The following is a 16,420-nucleotide window of genomic DNA, read 5'->3' as shown; positions in this document are numbered from 1 at the left end:
AAAATGTTCCAGGATTAATGGCACTGAAGTGGAGGGACATAGAACCTCTTTCTCAACATGGAGGCAGACAGATTCCTGAATTTACCACTCAAACAAGCTTTTATTTTAAATTAACTTTACGACAATGCAGAAAATGGCTCGGAACAGTTCAAAGGCAAAAAAGGTGGATTTTAAACCAACATTACAGTTTTGACAGCTCCTGTGAATTCCAGCAGGGCTTGCAGAGGAAAAAATTCCTGGTTCCCTCAAATCTAGAAACTGAGAAATTGTAGAAACTGATGCACAGTCTCCGTTACAGTCAGTCAAGCTGACCATCACAGAATGCATTTCTTTGTCTCTTGGGGGATGCAGTCTTTGCTCCGGTGAAGAATTCTACCAAGGTAAACTGTCAAGGACAGGGCAGCCTTGCTGTGTAGCTGTAAAGGTAAACGCTGCCATCTGTCCTTCTGGCCAGCAGGCAATTGTCCACAGTTGACCACCTGACGAGAGACCAGCTCCCCTCACCACTGGGGGGCAGCAGAGCCGTGCACTGCCCCAGCAGCAGATCCCACACAGCAATTGTTCCAGATGTCAGCACGGCTGCTGCAGAGGTGCCCCTCACGTGCCCTTCCACGCACCTAGCAGAAAAAACAGGGCTTCTGTTGGGTTGTTAACATATGTGCACCCCCGTGGTGCAGCTTCAGGCAGGTAACAAACCGTCCCCAATTGTGAGCCACACTAGACTTGACTGCCTGCTTTACTTCCCCTGTGAATAGGACTGGGGCAGGGAGGAGAGATGCAGTGTCTAAACTGGATCTGGGTTAAGTGTAACCTCATCTCTCTCCCCCAACTCTATCATGGGCCTGTGCGTGTGTTGTTTGGTCTAGAAAAACATGTCCCAATAAAGAAGGGGTGGGAACATCTCCAGCAACAGGCCAAGAGTGCCCCAAGAGCAGACAAGATGGTCAGGAAACACGTGCCCTGTGCTTCAGCGAGGAGGAGAGATGAGGAGGAGAGGCTTGGCTCAGAACTTTCCACTTGCTTGAAAAGCAGCCAAGGCAACGGCGCTTGCCTGCCTGTATTCCAGGAAACTCCGGGACATAAATCATTGGTTTGGCACAGGAGGCTGGCAGGAAGAGGGCAGTGCCCTCCCTGTGACCCGCTGTCACCCGAATGTCAAGAGGAATGGGGAACACATCCTTTGCAAACAGGATGCCCCCCTGTCCACATTAACCCCACTCAGCAAGGAGACACACTACTGGTGGAGGGGTCAAAACCAGGCTGGAGGGAGGACCCATGCCTGGGAAGGCAGGTCCTCTACTTCAGACCATAGCCTGGACTCAGCACAATCTTTTCTCGGTCCCAATTAAAATCCTTCCCCAGCCCCAACTTGCCTTCCTGCAATCCCCCGAGGGAGGGACAAGAGCGCCACCCCAGAACTCCTGGCTGTCTTGGGGTTGAGTGCGATGACCTGGAAGGCAGCGGTCCTGCCCGCCTTGCTCTCCTCCGTGTGCAGCTGACTTAAAACCACAAAGAGGAGGCCCTGATGCGCAAAGGAGAGAGCAGAACAGGAGCATCACTTTCAAAGAGCAAGAAAAGCAGCAGCAGTGAGATGGGGCTGGAGTGAAACGGACTCAGGGGATCAGGCAGCCTTTGGATCATACTTTTATTTCTTGAATTTAATGTCCATTTATAGCTGCCGCTGCCGCCGCCACCACCACCCCAGGGCTCCAGGTCTGTTGCAATGCAAAAGCAACATAGCAACTCTGCAAATGAGCAGAACAGTCATTCAAATGCAAGGCCTGGAAATGTGGAGCCCTTGGAAGCCAATCCACACAAGCACCAAAACAGAACTTGTGACATTTCAAGAAGCAGCTCAAACCTGGGCAGGTCTCCAAAGAAGGCGGCCCCTGACTTCTTACAATGCACAGGGGATCTCTAGCATGGCAGTGAGGAACAGCCCTTGTTGGCTGGCATCGAAAGGGCAGCGTCCACAGCCTCAGCATCCCTGACCTAGATAGCACCTTGCCCAGCTCAAACAGCAACTGTCCAGGTTTTTGGAGCAACCCACTTTCCCAGACATACCGAGTCGGAGAAGGCCTTGTGGCAGACACAGGCAGGGTCAGGCTGGCCCACAGGAATCCTCCTTAGCAGCTGCCCGGTTGACAGGTTCCTGCAGGAAAGGGAGGCACCTGTCATCACTGCCCCGTATTGGGAACACACCATCTCAAAAGCTCTGGTGGCCATTCAGACCTCGCTACCTCCATCCAACAGGTAGCAGGGAGTGGCCAAAGGTCTCCACCTCCCTCAGTGATTCTGGCCTGTTCTTCACTTGTGACATGGGAAGGACAGCATCCCACCGCCCAGGGTGGTCATGAGGGCAAAGACATAGCCCAAGGTGCTACAGATTAGTGGTGGCACTTGGCAACCCCTCTAGCCCTGCAAGAGCAGCAAAACGTCCCCTTTTCAATGAGCCCCAAATCCACAAGGAGAGGTGGAGAGTCCTTCCCTGGCTGCTCCTTGTGATGCAGAAATGCCTCAGTGCCTAACACACAAATATGCAACATAATAAATGAACACAAAGCCAGCCAAAGGAAGCAGCTTCCCAGCTGCAATTCACTTCTTCAGATGAAGACACAGGGAAGTCTCAGGTCGGCTGTGAAAGATCTCCAGGCAAAGCTCCAAGGGGGTCCTAAGTTGAGCCTGCAAACGGTTTTCTGTGCCTTCTTTTCCCCGCTCCCTTAGTGATTCCACAGACTGAGGGACTGACACCTTTTGAGTGTTTCAAAAAAGGTCAACTGCCAAGCAAAGCTTTGGCTGCAGAGTGCAGCAGCATCAAAACCAGTTTGTGCACTCAGGAGTTCTTTCCCTAATCAGATATTTCAACACAAATACTTGTGCTTGGGGGGAGGAAGCCATCTTTTGCAATATTTATACTGCAGGTAACCCCCAAGACGGGCAGACACATTTAGGTTAGTTTACCAAGCCAAAGAATCAGGTCAAAAACCAGAAAATGCCACCCAGAAACCCCCAGGACTGGCCAGGTGGGTGGCACTCTGGGATAGACGCTTACCAAACCACCACACAGTTCGCAGCTGTCAGGCCAACCAGTGCATCCTGTATGCCGTCTACCTCAGCAAAGGTTGAAATGTTCTCTTGGGGAGGCTTCAAGGACTGCCTCTTCAGACTCCTAGGAAAGGGGGATGAAGACTAAAGACACACACCCCATCAGGGATGGCGGAATTCATAGAAGCAGAAACCAGCTCCACCTGCAGGCTAGTGCATTGGCAACAGGTGGCTTTTCCACAAGGCCATTGGCCCCCAAGAGCACTACCTCCCCATCACTCACTTTCCTTTCCCGTTTCTCACCTGCCTGCCTCTGAGAAGAAAATGACTTCAACCGTTTGGTTTGGGAGGGACCCAAAGCTGACAACCAGCCTCCTGTTCTTCAGCCCAAGGATGGCTTTGATGTCACCAACTTTGACTTGTGACTGTTCAGGGCTGCCATCTTCAGACTGAAACAGGAACCTGGAGGCAGAGGGGACAGAAGGCCAGCTGTCCTTTAGGGTGAGCCAAAACAGATATACTCAGAAGGAAGCCCCACTGTCATCAATGGAATTTCCTTCAGTGCAAACATGCACATCTGTGCACAAGCTGTGCAACGCAGCTTGTGGCTGCATTGCAAAAACAGCAGCACAGATTTTACAAAAAACAGGCTGCTTGCTGCAACTTCCAGAATTCTTTGCCTCTTACAGCACGAGAACTACACCTAGGCAAGTTTGTGCTCAGACTGTGCTTACTCTTTCAGAGGACATTCTATAGATTTGCTTCTTCCACAGCTACACAAAAATGCTGTCTTTTCTTGGGGGGGGGGGAAATAACTGTTAAGCTGCAACAGCTTAATGACTGGTTACTAATAATACTGATATTAATGACTGGTTACTAATAATTACCCCTGGGGGCTGGGGATAAGAATAGGCCCTCAGTTTGGCTGTACTTGTCCTAAGAGGCGACTAAACAGCAACCGGGTAGATGGGACTCGTCAGCCTGGGAAGGCAGCTCATCTGAGAGAAGGAAAACTCTGATCCCAAACCTCCACTGCCTTGTGGCTACATCCAGTTATGGAAAAGGCTTCAGGAGACAACCTCGAGGCAAAATCCGGAGCCGGAGTCCCTGAGGCAGTTCATGGCTGAACACAGTCATGTTCTGGCAACTCCTGCGATGCCGCTGGAACCAACCGTATTGGCCTCTGCCTTTCCATTGGACCATTTCAGCGCCGTGGAGAGGGGGGGTTTGCTGCATGGGTAACAGCCTATCCTCCATACCTACTTTACCCAGGCTTCGCGCTCTGGAGAGGACACTGTTCCAGAACCACCATTCAGAGCGTGACACCATAGTCTTTCGAGACTGAAGGATGCCAACAATAATACTGAGCACAACTGCAAGGTCATGATTAACTCCTCAAGGGCACATCACCACATAAGGTAGCTCAATCTCTCCTCGGGGGCACCGAGAAACCGCCACAAAGATGAACTATCTCCTTGGCTTTAAGGAAAGAATCTTACAGCTTTGCAGTCGCCGTGTTGAGAGCAAATGGCTACTGGTGGCCACCAAGTCCAATCCCATGTTCTGTTGGGAGAGGCTGGTTGTGGGGGGAGAGGCTTACTTGCAGTCCCCTATGGGACTCCTCTGAGCTCCACCAGCTCTGTTGCTGGTGGAGCTGCTGGGGGTGTGTCCGCCTTGAGAAGGGGGTTTCAGGATTCAGCTGCCACCAACTCCACCTCAGCCCATCCTGCCTCTTAACAGCGAGAATGTGCTGGCGGCCAGTCTACAGCCTGTTGACAATGGGGCTCTCTTTGTGCTGGCAGACCTAGCAGTGCACTGGCGTTCCCCAGTGACAGAACGCCAGGTGCAAGGGAGTGGCAACTTCTGAGTAAAATAAATAATAGTTTTCAAACACCTCTGCACATAACTGTTCCCAAGCCAACATGGAGACTGGACTCTCAAAGCTGCAGAGGGCAGCCTGAATGCACTGACAAGCACCAGCTGAATACAACATGTGTGGAATCTGCACATCAACCATTACGGGTGGGCACTGCACACAGCTGGTGTACACACAGGTGGTGGCTGAGAAACACACAGCTTGAGAGCCTGTGGCAATGGGCTCAGCCCACACCAGCACAACTCACCTGATCTGTGCTGTCTCCCACCTGCCCAAGGCCACACACAGAATGCTGTGGACATCCGGCAGGGTTACAATCTGACTGACTGGAACCTGGAGAAACAGAGCAGCGGAACTCAACTCCTCCTCCACACTGGACAAATCCTCCCTCCCAACCTGGAACCTCTGAGCAGGGCCTCACCTGCCCTGTTGTTAGCAGCACAACTGCCTTTGTTTTTTATTCTAACTACTGTTTCATTGTAACAAGATGGCTTCAGTATCATTTTAATGAATGGGAAAGCAAGGACCCAAACACTGAATGAATCTGGTTGTGCAGGCAGAACAAAGAGTCCTGTGGCATCTGAAGTACTAATTCATCTATTTCAGCGGAAGGTCTTGTGATTTGCCATCACTGAACAGTGACTGGTCACCAATGCTTCACTTGCAGTTTTTTAAGCTTGTCACAAGATTGTTTGATGTCCTCTTACAAATTCCCTTTGATGTTTTAGCCTTCACTTGATTCTATATCTTTGCATATCTGCTTAGTAGATATTTCACATCATGCACCTGGTGCAGCCACATGCAGCTCATGAAAACGTTTTCTGAAATAAAAGGGTTTGTCTTTCCGGAGCTGGAGGACACAGACTATGTTCCACAGAAAATAACTCGTGACTGCTGGCCCAGAGACAAAGCCAAAGGGTTAAGCCAGCGGTTCCCAAATTGTACATTGCAGCGACATTGCAGGATGCATGGTGGATGTTCCGTCAGCAGTACTATCCACAATGCAACAGATCATGGAGCAAAGCCTCTGCTCCATGGGCTGTGCATTGCGTGTGGCATTTGGGGGGCTTTTTTGGGCCCTCCCACCCTCTATATGCTCTTCACCTATCATTTCAGGGTTACTTCCCAGTCACGAAACCAGAAAGTAAGTGCCAATGACGTTATCGTGTAATTCCAGACTGGCACCAGCAGGAAGATGTTTGCTGTGCTCCAGGTCGGTTTGGGAACCACTGGGTTAAGCCACCAGAGTTTATGCAACTGTGAATATTGTGGGGGCTGAAAGAGTCACAGTTTGCACCTGCAAACTGGTACAGCTGGACAAACTAAGGCATTGAGCTGAGATCCCCAAACTGGAGTAAGGAGGAGGGATGCAAGGGACGAAGTGGAGGACATGGTGAGGCACTATGGGGTTAATAACTGCAGTCAAAATATCCTGTTGTTCTAGTTCAGGGGTCAGCAACTTCGGGCCCTCGGCCAGATCTGGCCAACCACCCAACATCCAGTCCGTGCAGAACTTTGCTTCGGAGGAGCCTCCCACCCAATTTACTATTTACTATTCCAGGCTCACAGATTCCCTGTGCAAGCCGAGCTCCACTTCCAGGAGCTCAGCAACCTGGAAGTTTGGCAATGACATGAGGAAGTCACTGCCAAATATCCGCCCCCTGTGCCCAAACAGGTGTCCGCCCCGCCCCCTGCTCTAGTGGCTCTTCAGATAGTCGATGAGGTGGGGGGAAGTGGAATCCAGACATCACCACAAACGTCTGTTAATTCCTGACAATATCTGGATCCAGATAAGCAATGCCAACAATCGTGGGTACTGTCTCTGTGTGTGTGTGCGTGTGTGTGCGCGCGCATGTGCGTGCCTGCTTTAAATCTAGCACCCGGAAGCAGCGTGATGACAATTACAGCGACAGGCATCCTGGGAGCAGGCCTCTCCCCGCCTACCTCTGCAAAGCGCCAGGTGTTCAGCACCTCCCAGCGGCCAGCCTCCAGGCACCTCCAGAGGGAGACTGAGGCCTCACAGGCGACTGCGATGCAGAACTCGGCTGAGTCAGCTGCTTCCCACCACACGGCACTCAGGTCCACCAAGCAGGAGCTGGAGGAGGCCTGCCCAAAACAAGAGAGCAGCACGGGTTATTTCGAAGCAGGCAGCTGCTCTCCCCACAGAGTTTCCAGGGGATGCCAGCAAGCCCAGCTGCCATTTCCTTTGCCACAGCTGGGGCTCTCCTAGACCCAAGCAAAAGGGGTGGGGCTGGTGATGCAGCTGGGGGGCGGCAAGGGCAACAGCAGTCTCATCCTCCCAACCTTTAGCACTGCAGTCATTTGCAAGTTCCATTCTCTCGGGCTGTCCTGCAAGGCCTCCACCGCATGCTCCACCACGGTTTCAATCTGCACAACAAGACATTGAGATGAGGAAAGGACAATCCACACAGATCATTACATTTTGGCAGGACATTTCCCAGAGTATGTTTATGGGTTTTTGCAAATGAGCAGCACGTAGACAAGCCTTTCCCCCCTCCAAAATGTCATGCTCAAAATACATAAGATAAAACATAAAATTAACAGGATAAAGAGGAGCACCAAAAGCAGCATAGACCATCCATGTCACTAGTCCATCTCCTGAAGTTAGAAGACAACTTTCACTATTCCCAGTTACAACCATTCCCAGCTTACTCACCATTTGTGCTGAGGTTTACACAAAGGATCTTCCCTTAGGGCAGAAGGGTTTGACTTAAACTCTGTTCTAGAGGTGTGATCTTTTATTTAGCGGATTGATAACTGGCAGTCACGGGTGAGCCAATTATCTTGCTGATGTCAGCAATTATCTTGCTGATGTCACAGAAAGGTCATCAACAACTGCTCAGGGGAAAGGTTCACTATACAAACAATTTTTCTGAACATGGGGGTGAAAAACAGTGCATAAACATTCTTGATTATAGTAATTGGGTGCTAATCAATGCAACCTTGGTCATGAAAAGGCCAGCATGGCTGAGCAAAGGGAAACATCTCACACACAGCCTAATGGCTGGAGGGTACTCCTGGTAGGAAGAGACAGTGGTACTGAGCAGGCAGGGAGGATGGGAGAGTTAAATTAACCAGGTAAAACTGGCTGCAGGTCAGGAGCAGCATGCCTGCATTGGGGTTCTGCCCACAAATGGCCCTCTGCATTCTCCCAGGGCTAAGGCACAGAACTTTACATCCTGATCTGACCAGAAACCAGGCCAAAGACAATGATTCCCCAGAGCTGCCTCCCCACCTCACATCCCCTTACCTGTGTGGGAGATTCCTTGCAGTGTTCCACAGACTGGCCAACTGATGACTGGCTCACTTCCAGGACCACACCTGCTGCTTCTCTAGGCCTCCACCTTGTTCCATCTTCAGACTCGGACTGGTTGGCTTTCACTTGCAAAGGGGACGCACCTGGCAATAGCTGGGAGACTGGAGTTGCTCCCACTAGCGGGAAAACTGAAGTGGGCAGCTGGGATTCCAGTTGGCTGGTGACTGCCTCAGGGGCTGGGGAGAGGAGCAGTTCATGTGAAGGAAACCCTTTCCTGTGCAACGGCTGCTGGGCAGAAGGTGACCTGGCTGGCTCCTCCTTCAGAGAAACGCTGCACAGATTTCCAGTTGCTGATCTGTCCCCAGGACCAGCACACTGGAGGCTCTCTACTGATTGGGCAGAGTCAAAAACCTCCAGCTCTTCTATGGCACAGGTTTCAGGTAGGCCACACTCATCTCCACATTTCTGGAGATGCAGCAGGGAAGGTAGGTCCTTCTGGCTGGCTATTTCACTCTTGGCATTGAGAGGCTCAGGATGGCTCTGAGACCCCATGCGCAGGCTGCTCCTCTTCCCACCTGAAAGCACAGAAGAGAAGCACCTATCAAGAGCAGAATGAATCATGGACCACGGCTCAAAGGCTCTCACTACTCGGAAGCTTAATGCCACTCTGCTTCTGCTCCATGAGAGGTGGCCTGGAGGTTCAGATCTATCCTCCAAAGTCTCCTTTACAAAAAAAATTTTTTTTAAATCAAGCATGCAGCTGACAAGCTTCCCAGCAACTCTGGATTCTGCTGGTAGAAGCACCTGTCTGCACGAGAGTTGATGTGTGTGCGCTTCAAAGCCTGGGGCCTCCAGGATTTCTGGAGGACTCCAACCCCTCACCACTCCCACTCCCACAGCCAAGGAAACCCACTCCAAAACAGCAGGGAAAACTGAACATCATAGCTTTTGGGAGTGATGCTGGTCCAAGACACACTGAGGCTTGAAGCAGAAACCTAAAGCCTCTCTTCCCCAATTTCATTTCAATGAAATTTTGCACAGGAAAATGTCTTGGGCCCCAGAGGTTGACTGCATCTCTCCCCACACTCTGCCATCCTCAAAATATGTTGCCTCCCACTGCCCTGGGTGGGGGGTGTCCTACAGATTGCAACTTAATCCGGGACTACACAATTTGCCAATGAAATGAGCCTGAGGGGGTTCGTGAATGTGTACGTCTTCCACAGCTACATGAAGGAGGGGAACAGAACTGGCTGCATCCCTGCTGTCAAATTCTGCAAGGTTGAAACAGCCAGTGGGAAGCTTTGTCAGCTGCCTGACAACCCACCCCCAGCTGAGAAGGGTAGGACAGACATCTTCAAAATAAATGCATTAAAGAATAGACAATAAGCAGGAAAACCAGGGCTCAACTGGGAACCTTTAAAACCAGAGAGATGCGCAGGACCAGTCTGGCTATGCAGCAGCCATAAGAACATCAGAAGAGTCCTGCTGTATCAGGCCAACGGCCCATCTAATCCAGCTTCCTGCATCTCACAGTGGCCCACCAGATGCCTCAGGAAGCACACAGGACACTGTATGCTGTTGCCACTCCCATGCACCTGGCATTCACAGACAGCCTGCTTCTAAAACCAGGTTGGGTATACCCATCATGCTTTGTAACCTGTGATGGGCATGAATCTGTCCAACCTCCTTTGAAAGGCATCTAGACCACATCCTGTGGCAAGGAGTTCCACAGACTTATTACACGCTAGGTAAACCTTCAGCCCCTCAAGCACTCTTGCCAGATGTCTGCCCTACCATCCCTGGAAGAAATTCACCCTGCAGAAGCCAATAGGCGCTGCCCACGTGCCTTCTGCAATCTATCAGCAGGTCAAAAGCAGGGAGGCAGAACACTCCCCCTCCCAGCTGCTGCCAGAGGTTCAATGGCGGCCTTTTGGACCCACCAACTAGGGCACCTATCTGGAGGTGCTCCTTTTCCCTCACTTTTCCAAGCAGTATCTGGGGGCTTACACCGAGGCAAAGGGGCTGCATCCAAGGCCACCAGCTCATCCCCACTAGAACTCCAAGGCCCCTCTTGCTCCTGAGCTCTCCTTTCGGGGCAAGGCGTCTCAGTACTGCTGACTTCCTGGTCTCTCACATGGCTGATGGCAGATTCAGTCCCTGACATGGTGCAGGAGCTCCGGACACCCTCCAACTTGGCTTCAGGGTGCCTGCCGGCAGCAAGAACAAGCTCGGCCTGCTGGGCCTCCTGGCTGCCACTGTCCTCCACAGAGAGTGCTGCACCCTGACCTCGGGCTTCACAAGACCCAAGGCAACAGGAGTCTTCAGGAGTTGGCAGCTCTGGCAATGCACCAGGGACAGCTCTGCGCTCTGCGCTTCCTCGCGGCCTCCTTCCTCTTCTGTGCTGGATGAGGCCCTGTCCCAGAGCACCACAGAGAGGGGGAGGCTGCAGTGGAGAGGTGGTGTCGCATCCGGGGCCCACGCAAGCGCCGGGAGCTGGGAAAGGAGTGGTCCCCAGCTGGTCCTCACTTCCTGCTGGCTCTCGGGACAGCAAGCCCAGATTGGTCCCCCTCTCCTTCCGCGAAGCCCCCTGCCCTCTCCTCCTCCTCCCCAACTGGCCCTGGAGGACCGCGGCCAGGTCCACTTCCTGCTGGCAGCGGGACATGCGCCTGGTTGTCCTCACGTAATACTCAACAGGGAAGAGGAGGCCCTCAACCACTGTGCAGGAGCTCAGGGGGCTTTCCGTGGCGGCAGCAGGAAGAGCCTCCTCTGAGAGGGGAGGCCCAGCTTCACCCTGGCTCCCTAGTCCCATTTCCCCTGCTTTGCTGAGGGAAGAAATCTCTTTGTCATCGAGGTCCAAATTCTTCGCCTTGTCACATTGGTTTCTGTCTTCAAGCGTTTCATGTCCAGACACACGGGGGGCAGTTCCACCTCCTTGGAAAGCCTCACTGGCCCTCACTACACCTGCAGCCCTGCCAGGCTCTTCCTCACCCACCCACACCTGTTCTTTTTCCACCTGGACAGATACTTGTTCCCAGCATCGCACGTCATCACATGCAACAGGTTTTTCAACAGCTGAACCTTCAGGGTTAGCAAAGACACTCTCCTTGCCCTGAGAGTTCACTGAGGGGACTCGATTCTCATTCAACCAGGTGTCAGAAAGCAGATTGGACGCCCCAAGACAGACATTTTCCCCAGCAGTTTCTGGCTGCACAACAACCGCCCCATGACTTCCTCCTTCAGTTGCTGAGACAGCGCTTGGGGTGCTCTGGTCAAACTCCAAAGTGCTGCACCTTTTCTTGAAGACCGGTGAACCTGAACTCCCAGTACTGGCCATTTCGCACCCCCAGTCGTGACCTGCATTTTCCTGAAGCACATCGCAGGCCGATTCTCCCCTCCTCCCCAAAGCCAGAGTCGCTCTCTGCCGTGCTTTGGTTCTACTCCTTGAGAGCCGGTTCTGCTTCCTTTCAGGTCGAGGTCCACTGGAACAGAAGAGCTCACTTTCAGGGTCGGGGGTGCTACATTCAGAACCCGAGTTCTCTGGCAAGCCGTCTCCTCGCACGACAACTTCAGGTTCAAGTCCAACGAATGTTGCTTTCACGTTGCTTGGCTCGAGAAAGGCTCTCGCCAGGACCTGCTCAGTGGTCTCAGGAGATGTCTGGCTGATGGATTCTGTGAAGGGAAATGCAACAGGTAAGCAGCTTTTTTCCATCAAGGAGGCCCTGGCAGACTTTTACTGAGAAGGGTGCATGGATCCTATCCTCAAGTCTGTGTGACACTCCAGCCCACCATCCTCTTCCCCTTGCCCCCCTTTCTTTTCCAAGCCAGAGAGTGGAACACAGTCTGGCATCTCACCAGATATAGGGCAGGTGGGTGGGGCTCAGTGCTTGGCGCACAGTCTCAGGCTCCAGGAGGTCTTAGGCAACGCCTGAATGCAGATACCAAGGAGCTACAGCAGTTCCCCAAAGCTGTGGCTATGGAAAATGCCAGGCTCTTTCATGGAACTGTTCGCCCAGCCATGAACCTGGACAGCTCCCTGTGAGGACCAGGAGTGGGTGACACTAAACCCAGCATCTGTGACAGCAAGATCCTCGCAGAGGAGCATGAGGAAAAGGTGTGCTGCTGCTCCTGGAGACGGGCAGGTCAAAACGAAGAGAATCAGTGCCGCTGCCACCGCTGCCATGATCACCTCCCATTAAAACAGCCAAACTGCAATGCCAATGCCATTCACGCGCAGAAAATGCCACCTGATCTGCTCTGCTCTTCCAGACTGGTACCTTCAGGGTCCTTTTGAGCTTCCTTCTGAGGAAGAAACTCATTTGGCTCAGCAGTTCTTTTCTTGACATGATTTTTCACCCTCTCTGCTCTCTCAGCACGCTAGAAAAATAAAACAGCAAGTGGGGAAGGGAGACAAAATTTATTTTATTTTTTACAATATTTATAAACTGCCTTTCTCAAAAGATTCAAAACAGGTTAAATAGGCAAGCTGATCCGTTTTTCATTCCAATGAGTTGGCCCAGTACGGGCCTAGCTGGACCACTGCGAACACCTGCCACCTCCTCCCATCACCTGAGGAAAACAGGACCAGGTACAATATCATGCATCCCCCACAACAGACTTCTGCAACAGGGCCTCAGGCAGTGGGTAGACAACTGGGCAGCTTCATATTTGGAGAAAATCTTTTACGCATCCAGCCCCAAGCATGATTCAAAGGCTTTGAATTGAGCTCAAAAATATACAGGTAAAATTAAGCGGGAGTTGCACACTTCCAAGCACAGGCCCCAACAAGGCCTCTTGTTGCCAGATTCTGTGCCAGCTGTAATTTCCAAATGCTTTTCCAAGGACTGTCCCACATGCACCATATTACATTAACACAGTCCTGCAAAACTGAGGGTGATAAATTTTTTCCCCTCAAAATTTATGGTGGTTTTAATATGAACTTGGGGGGTTGATTCCAAAAATGGCATCAGTTTTGTCCTCTCATGTCAAGTTTCAGAGATATGACATAGCCTTGTTAGCAAATGGTCCAAGCAACTTCCTCTTGAGGAAGCCATGGCATAAGCCACCTCACAAGGAAGCTGCCTGAACCATTCACTATGCCATATCTCTGAAACTAGACATGAGAGGGCAAAACTGATGCCATTTTATGGAATCAGCATTCCAAATATAACCAGGAATTGGTCTAACTTTTAAGACAGCAAAAAGTGTGTTGATCTGTATATTTATTTATTTATTTATTTAGCATATGGTTAAATAAATAAATATACAGGCCAACACACCTTTTGCTCTCTTAAAAGTTAGACCAATCCCTGGGTATATTCAACCTCAACATATAATCCATCCTCAACAGGAACATGGCTACGATACTATGCATTCTTATCTAGGAGTAAGCCCCACTGACTGAAACAGGACTTATTTCTGAGTAAGGATGCAAAGAATGACACTGTAAGGTGTAACATGGGCCAGAACTGCCTTAAGGAGAAAAGGATCCAGGAGGCACCATGGCTGATGCTGTGCAAAGACACTGGTGGCCACAGCCACTCTCTGCGGACCCAGAAGTCAGGTCTGCCTTTGGCGGCGGCGGCAGCAGCAGGGGACCAGGAAGTACTCCCAAGTGCCTGAGGGGGCCCACAAGAGGGCATTTGGCCAAGAGCCTCCTCAAACCTGGAGCCAGCCCTACGTCAGATCTCCACAAATCAGGTCTTTGTTCATTGTGATTGAGGCATAAATGCCACAAAAATGGAGATAATAAGCAGTAAAGAGCCCTGGCGATAGACCATTGTTGACCCACCTGCAGCCTGTGGAAGGTCTTGCTGTATTCTCTCTTCAGGAAGGCCAGCTGCTCCTTCAGCTAGAAAACAAAGTCCAAGAAGGGTAAGAGGTGAACTAGATTAACCACATCCTAGGCCTTTGGGTCTTGCTGGAGGAAGCAACTGGACAGTCATACCTCACCGAAACAAAGCAACCAAAAGGTGGGTTTGTCTTGAAAGCTCCCATCCAGCAGTCTGAATGAGTTCAGCTTCAATCCCATGCACACTTTGCAAGGAGGAAGGGCCCAATCCTATCCAACTTTCCAGCACTGATGCAGCCATGGCAACAGGGTGTGCATTGCATCCTGCAGAGGAAGGGCCTCCTTAAGGGAAGGGAACTTTATTCCCTTACCTTGGGAATGCACTGAGGCTGCATCCATGCTGGAAAGTTGGATAGAATTGAGCACAGTGGGACTTACTTCTAGAGTTAGGGTATGATGCGGTGTTAGTCTAGAATGTGATTCCAAATTTTATTTAACAGCTCTTGAGACTGATCTGGCATACTTAAGACTCAAGCCCAATGCTAAAACTGGTGCGCATGTGTGTCTGCTTGTGTGCACGCGTGCCCACATGTACGGTTACAGCACCAGGGAGGGAGCAAGATAGGGTTCCTCTAGCAGCTAACAGCCCATTCCACTGGTTGCACAGCTGAGACTACCAGGGGTCCTGTGGGCAACCCTCATGCACTGAAAGCTCTCAGAAGAACAGACTCTCAGGACATCAGCGCAGGGAAGAAGCTGCTGCTGGGAGCAACCGAAGTGCAGGACAGGAGTGACAGGTTCAGTTCTCAGAGGGTGAAATTCACGTGCGACCATATAACCATTTTGTTCCCAAGGAGACAGTTCTTTGCCTGCATAGGGACACTCTTCCAAGTTACTCCAACAGAAAAACTGATCAAAAATGAATCTCTCTGGTGTGAGAATTTCCCCATGGAGACTTTCAAAGAAAGGTCTCCCCACATCAACAAGGCAATAGGCTTGGATCCAACATGTCCAGGGCCAGACTGTGCTCGCTGCTCTCCATGGGGACCCTGAGTGTGCATATTCGATAAAGAGTCAACTTGCTATCCTATATGGCACTTACTTGGAAGTAAGTCCCCCTTGAACTCAGTGAGACAACAGGCACAAAACTGCACTGTCAGTTTTCCAGGTTTCCACAACTGTACAGTCAGCCTGCCCTTGGGTGATGGGTGCCGCTGCCAGTGAATGGTGAGGACATGGCCTCCTGAACCCCAAGTCAGGACGGCCAGCTGTTTGTATAACACTGGATGCCAGCTGCAACCCCTCCATCTTTTTCTGTGGGTGAGCAGGCTCTGGCCTCCCTTCCCAGCCCAAGCCCCCCAGCAGCACCAGGGGTGAAAGGGATCACAGGAAGTGCGTGTGTGACTATCTCCCCCAGGCACTGCTGCTTTCTTGTCCTCTTTCTGGGTATTTTGCAAGAGAAGTAGCCTGGAGACATCGCTGTCAATAAGCACTAGGATGTCCTTTGAAAAGCACTGCCATGAGGACCACAAGGTCCTAGAGCAGCAGGAATGTGCAGTGGGTGGAGAGGCAGATAAGGCAGAGCCTCCCCACCACAGTCCTTTGAAAAGTGCTGCCGTGAGGACCACGAGCAGCAGGGACGTGGTGGGTGGGGAGGCAGGTGAGGTAGAGCCTCTCCCACCAGGGTCTTTCAAAAAGCGCTGCTGCCGTGGGAGGCACCCAAGCACCCTCCACCCCCACGCTTCACAGAGTCTGGGGTCCAGGGTCACGCTTCGCTTGGGTGCCTCCCACGGCAGCAGCGCTTTTTGAAGGGCCCCAGTGGGGAGGCTCTGCCTCACCTGCCTCCCTACACACCGCCCCCCTGGCTGGACCAATGCAGGGTGCTGAGAGCCGCCTGTGGGAGGCCCATGGGTGGCACAGGGGCTCCCCAGCAGGTGCTCAGCGACCCCAGGCCAGGGTGGCCCAGCCCTCTAGGGGCCTATTCAGAGGTAAGCAGCGCGCAGCCAACGGGGCCTACTCCCAGGTAAAGTGCAGGGTCTGCAGCCTCATCTCCTCCCGGAGGCAGTTGAGCCGCGCCTAGTGGCGGGGAGTTCCGCAGGCGAGCGCAGGGTCCACCCTCCTGCTGCCGCCGGGAGAGCGCGGCCAGCCCTGCCCACCTCCTCCTTCTCCTGCTGGGTCAGGGTCTTCCCTTGCAGGGTCTCCATCCCGGGCCGCGGCCGGACGCCCCGCGCGGAGCGAGCTGGGTCTACCCGCTCAGACGCCCGCGTGCGAACGCACATGCGCGCCGACTCCGGCCGAGGCGGGCGCAAAGCCTTGTCTGCGCATGCGCTGTCTTCGATAGGACTTCCGGTGCCCCGCAGCCTCTGAAGACGAGCGCTTCCGGAAGTGACCCCACCTTTCCGCTCCGCCCTACGTGATTGGCTGGATCAGGGGG

The 16,420-nt window shown here is 52.2% G+C and overlaps 1 protein-coding gene across 2 annotated transcripts; it reads right to left on the bottom strand.

The window, feature by feature from the left end:
- Window positions 1-124: 124 nt before the first annotated feature.
- On the bottom strand, window positions 125-16,275 carry PALB2 (partner and localizer of BRCA2). 2 transcript variants are annotated; one of them, XM_066640543.1, is made up of 13 exons: window positions 16,143-16,275; window positions 13,987-14,046; window positions 12,473-12,572; window positions 10,206-11,867; window positions 8,193-8,773; window positions 7,226-7,309; window positions 6,866-7,027; window positions 5,169-5,254; window positions 3,349-3,507; window positions 3,053-3,169; window positions 2,065-2,152; window positions 1,374-1,522; window positions 125-617 (listed from the first exon to the last, which is right to left on the bottom strand). In XM_066640543.1, exons 1-13 carry the CDS (start codon window positions 16,263-16,265, stop codon window positions 389-391), a joined length of 3,600 nt encoding a protein of 1,199 aa, XP_066496640.1. In that variant the 5' UTR covers window positions 16,266-16,275; the 3' UTR covers window positions 125-388. The 2 variants fall into 2 exon arrangements, with proteins under 2 accessions (XP_066496640.1, XP_066496641.1); XM_066640544.1 differs by having other exon boundaries at window positions 11,553-11,867.
- Window positions 16,276-16,420: the final 145 nt, after the last annotated feature.

This window comes from Tiliqua scincoides, chromosome 13, assembly GCF_035046505.1.
Source record: "Tiliqua scincoides isolate rTilSci1 chromosome 13, rTilSci1.hap2, whole genome shotgun sequence".
Taxonomy (NCBI): domain Eukaryota; kingdom Metazoa; phylum Chordata; class Lepidosauria; order Squamata; family Scincidae; genus Tiliqua; species Tiliqua scincoides.
Note: the sequence above shows the minus strand (reverse complement) of the source record. Positions and strands in the feature narration are given on the sequence as shown.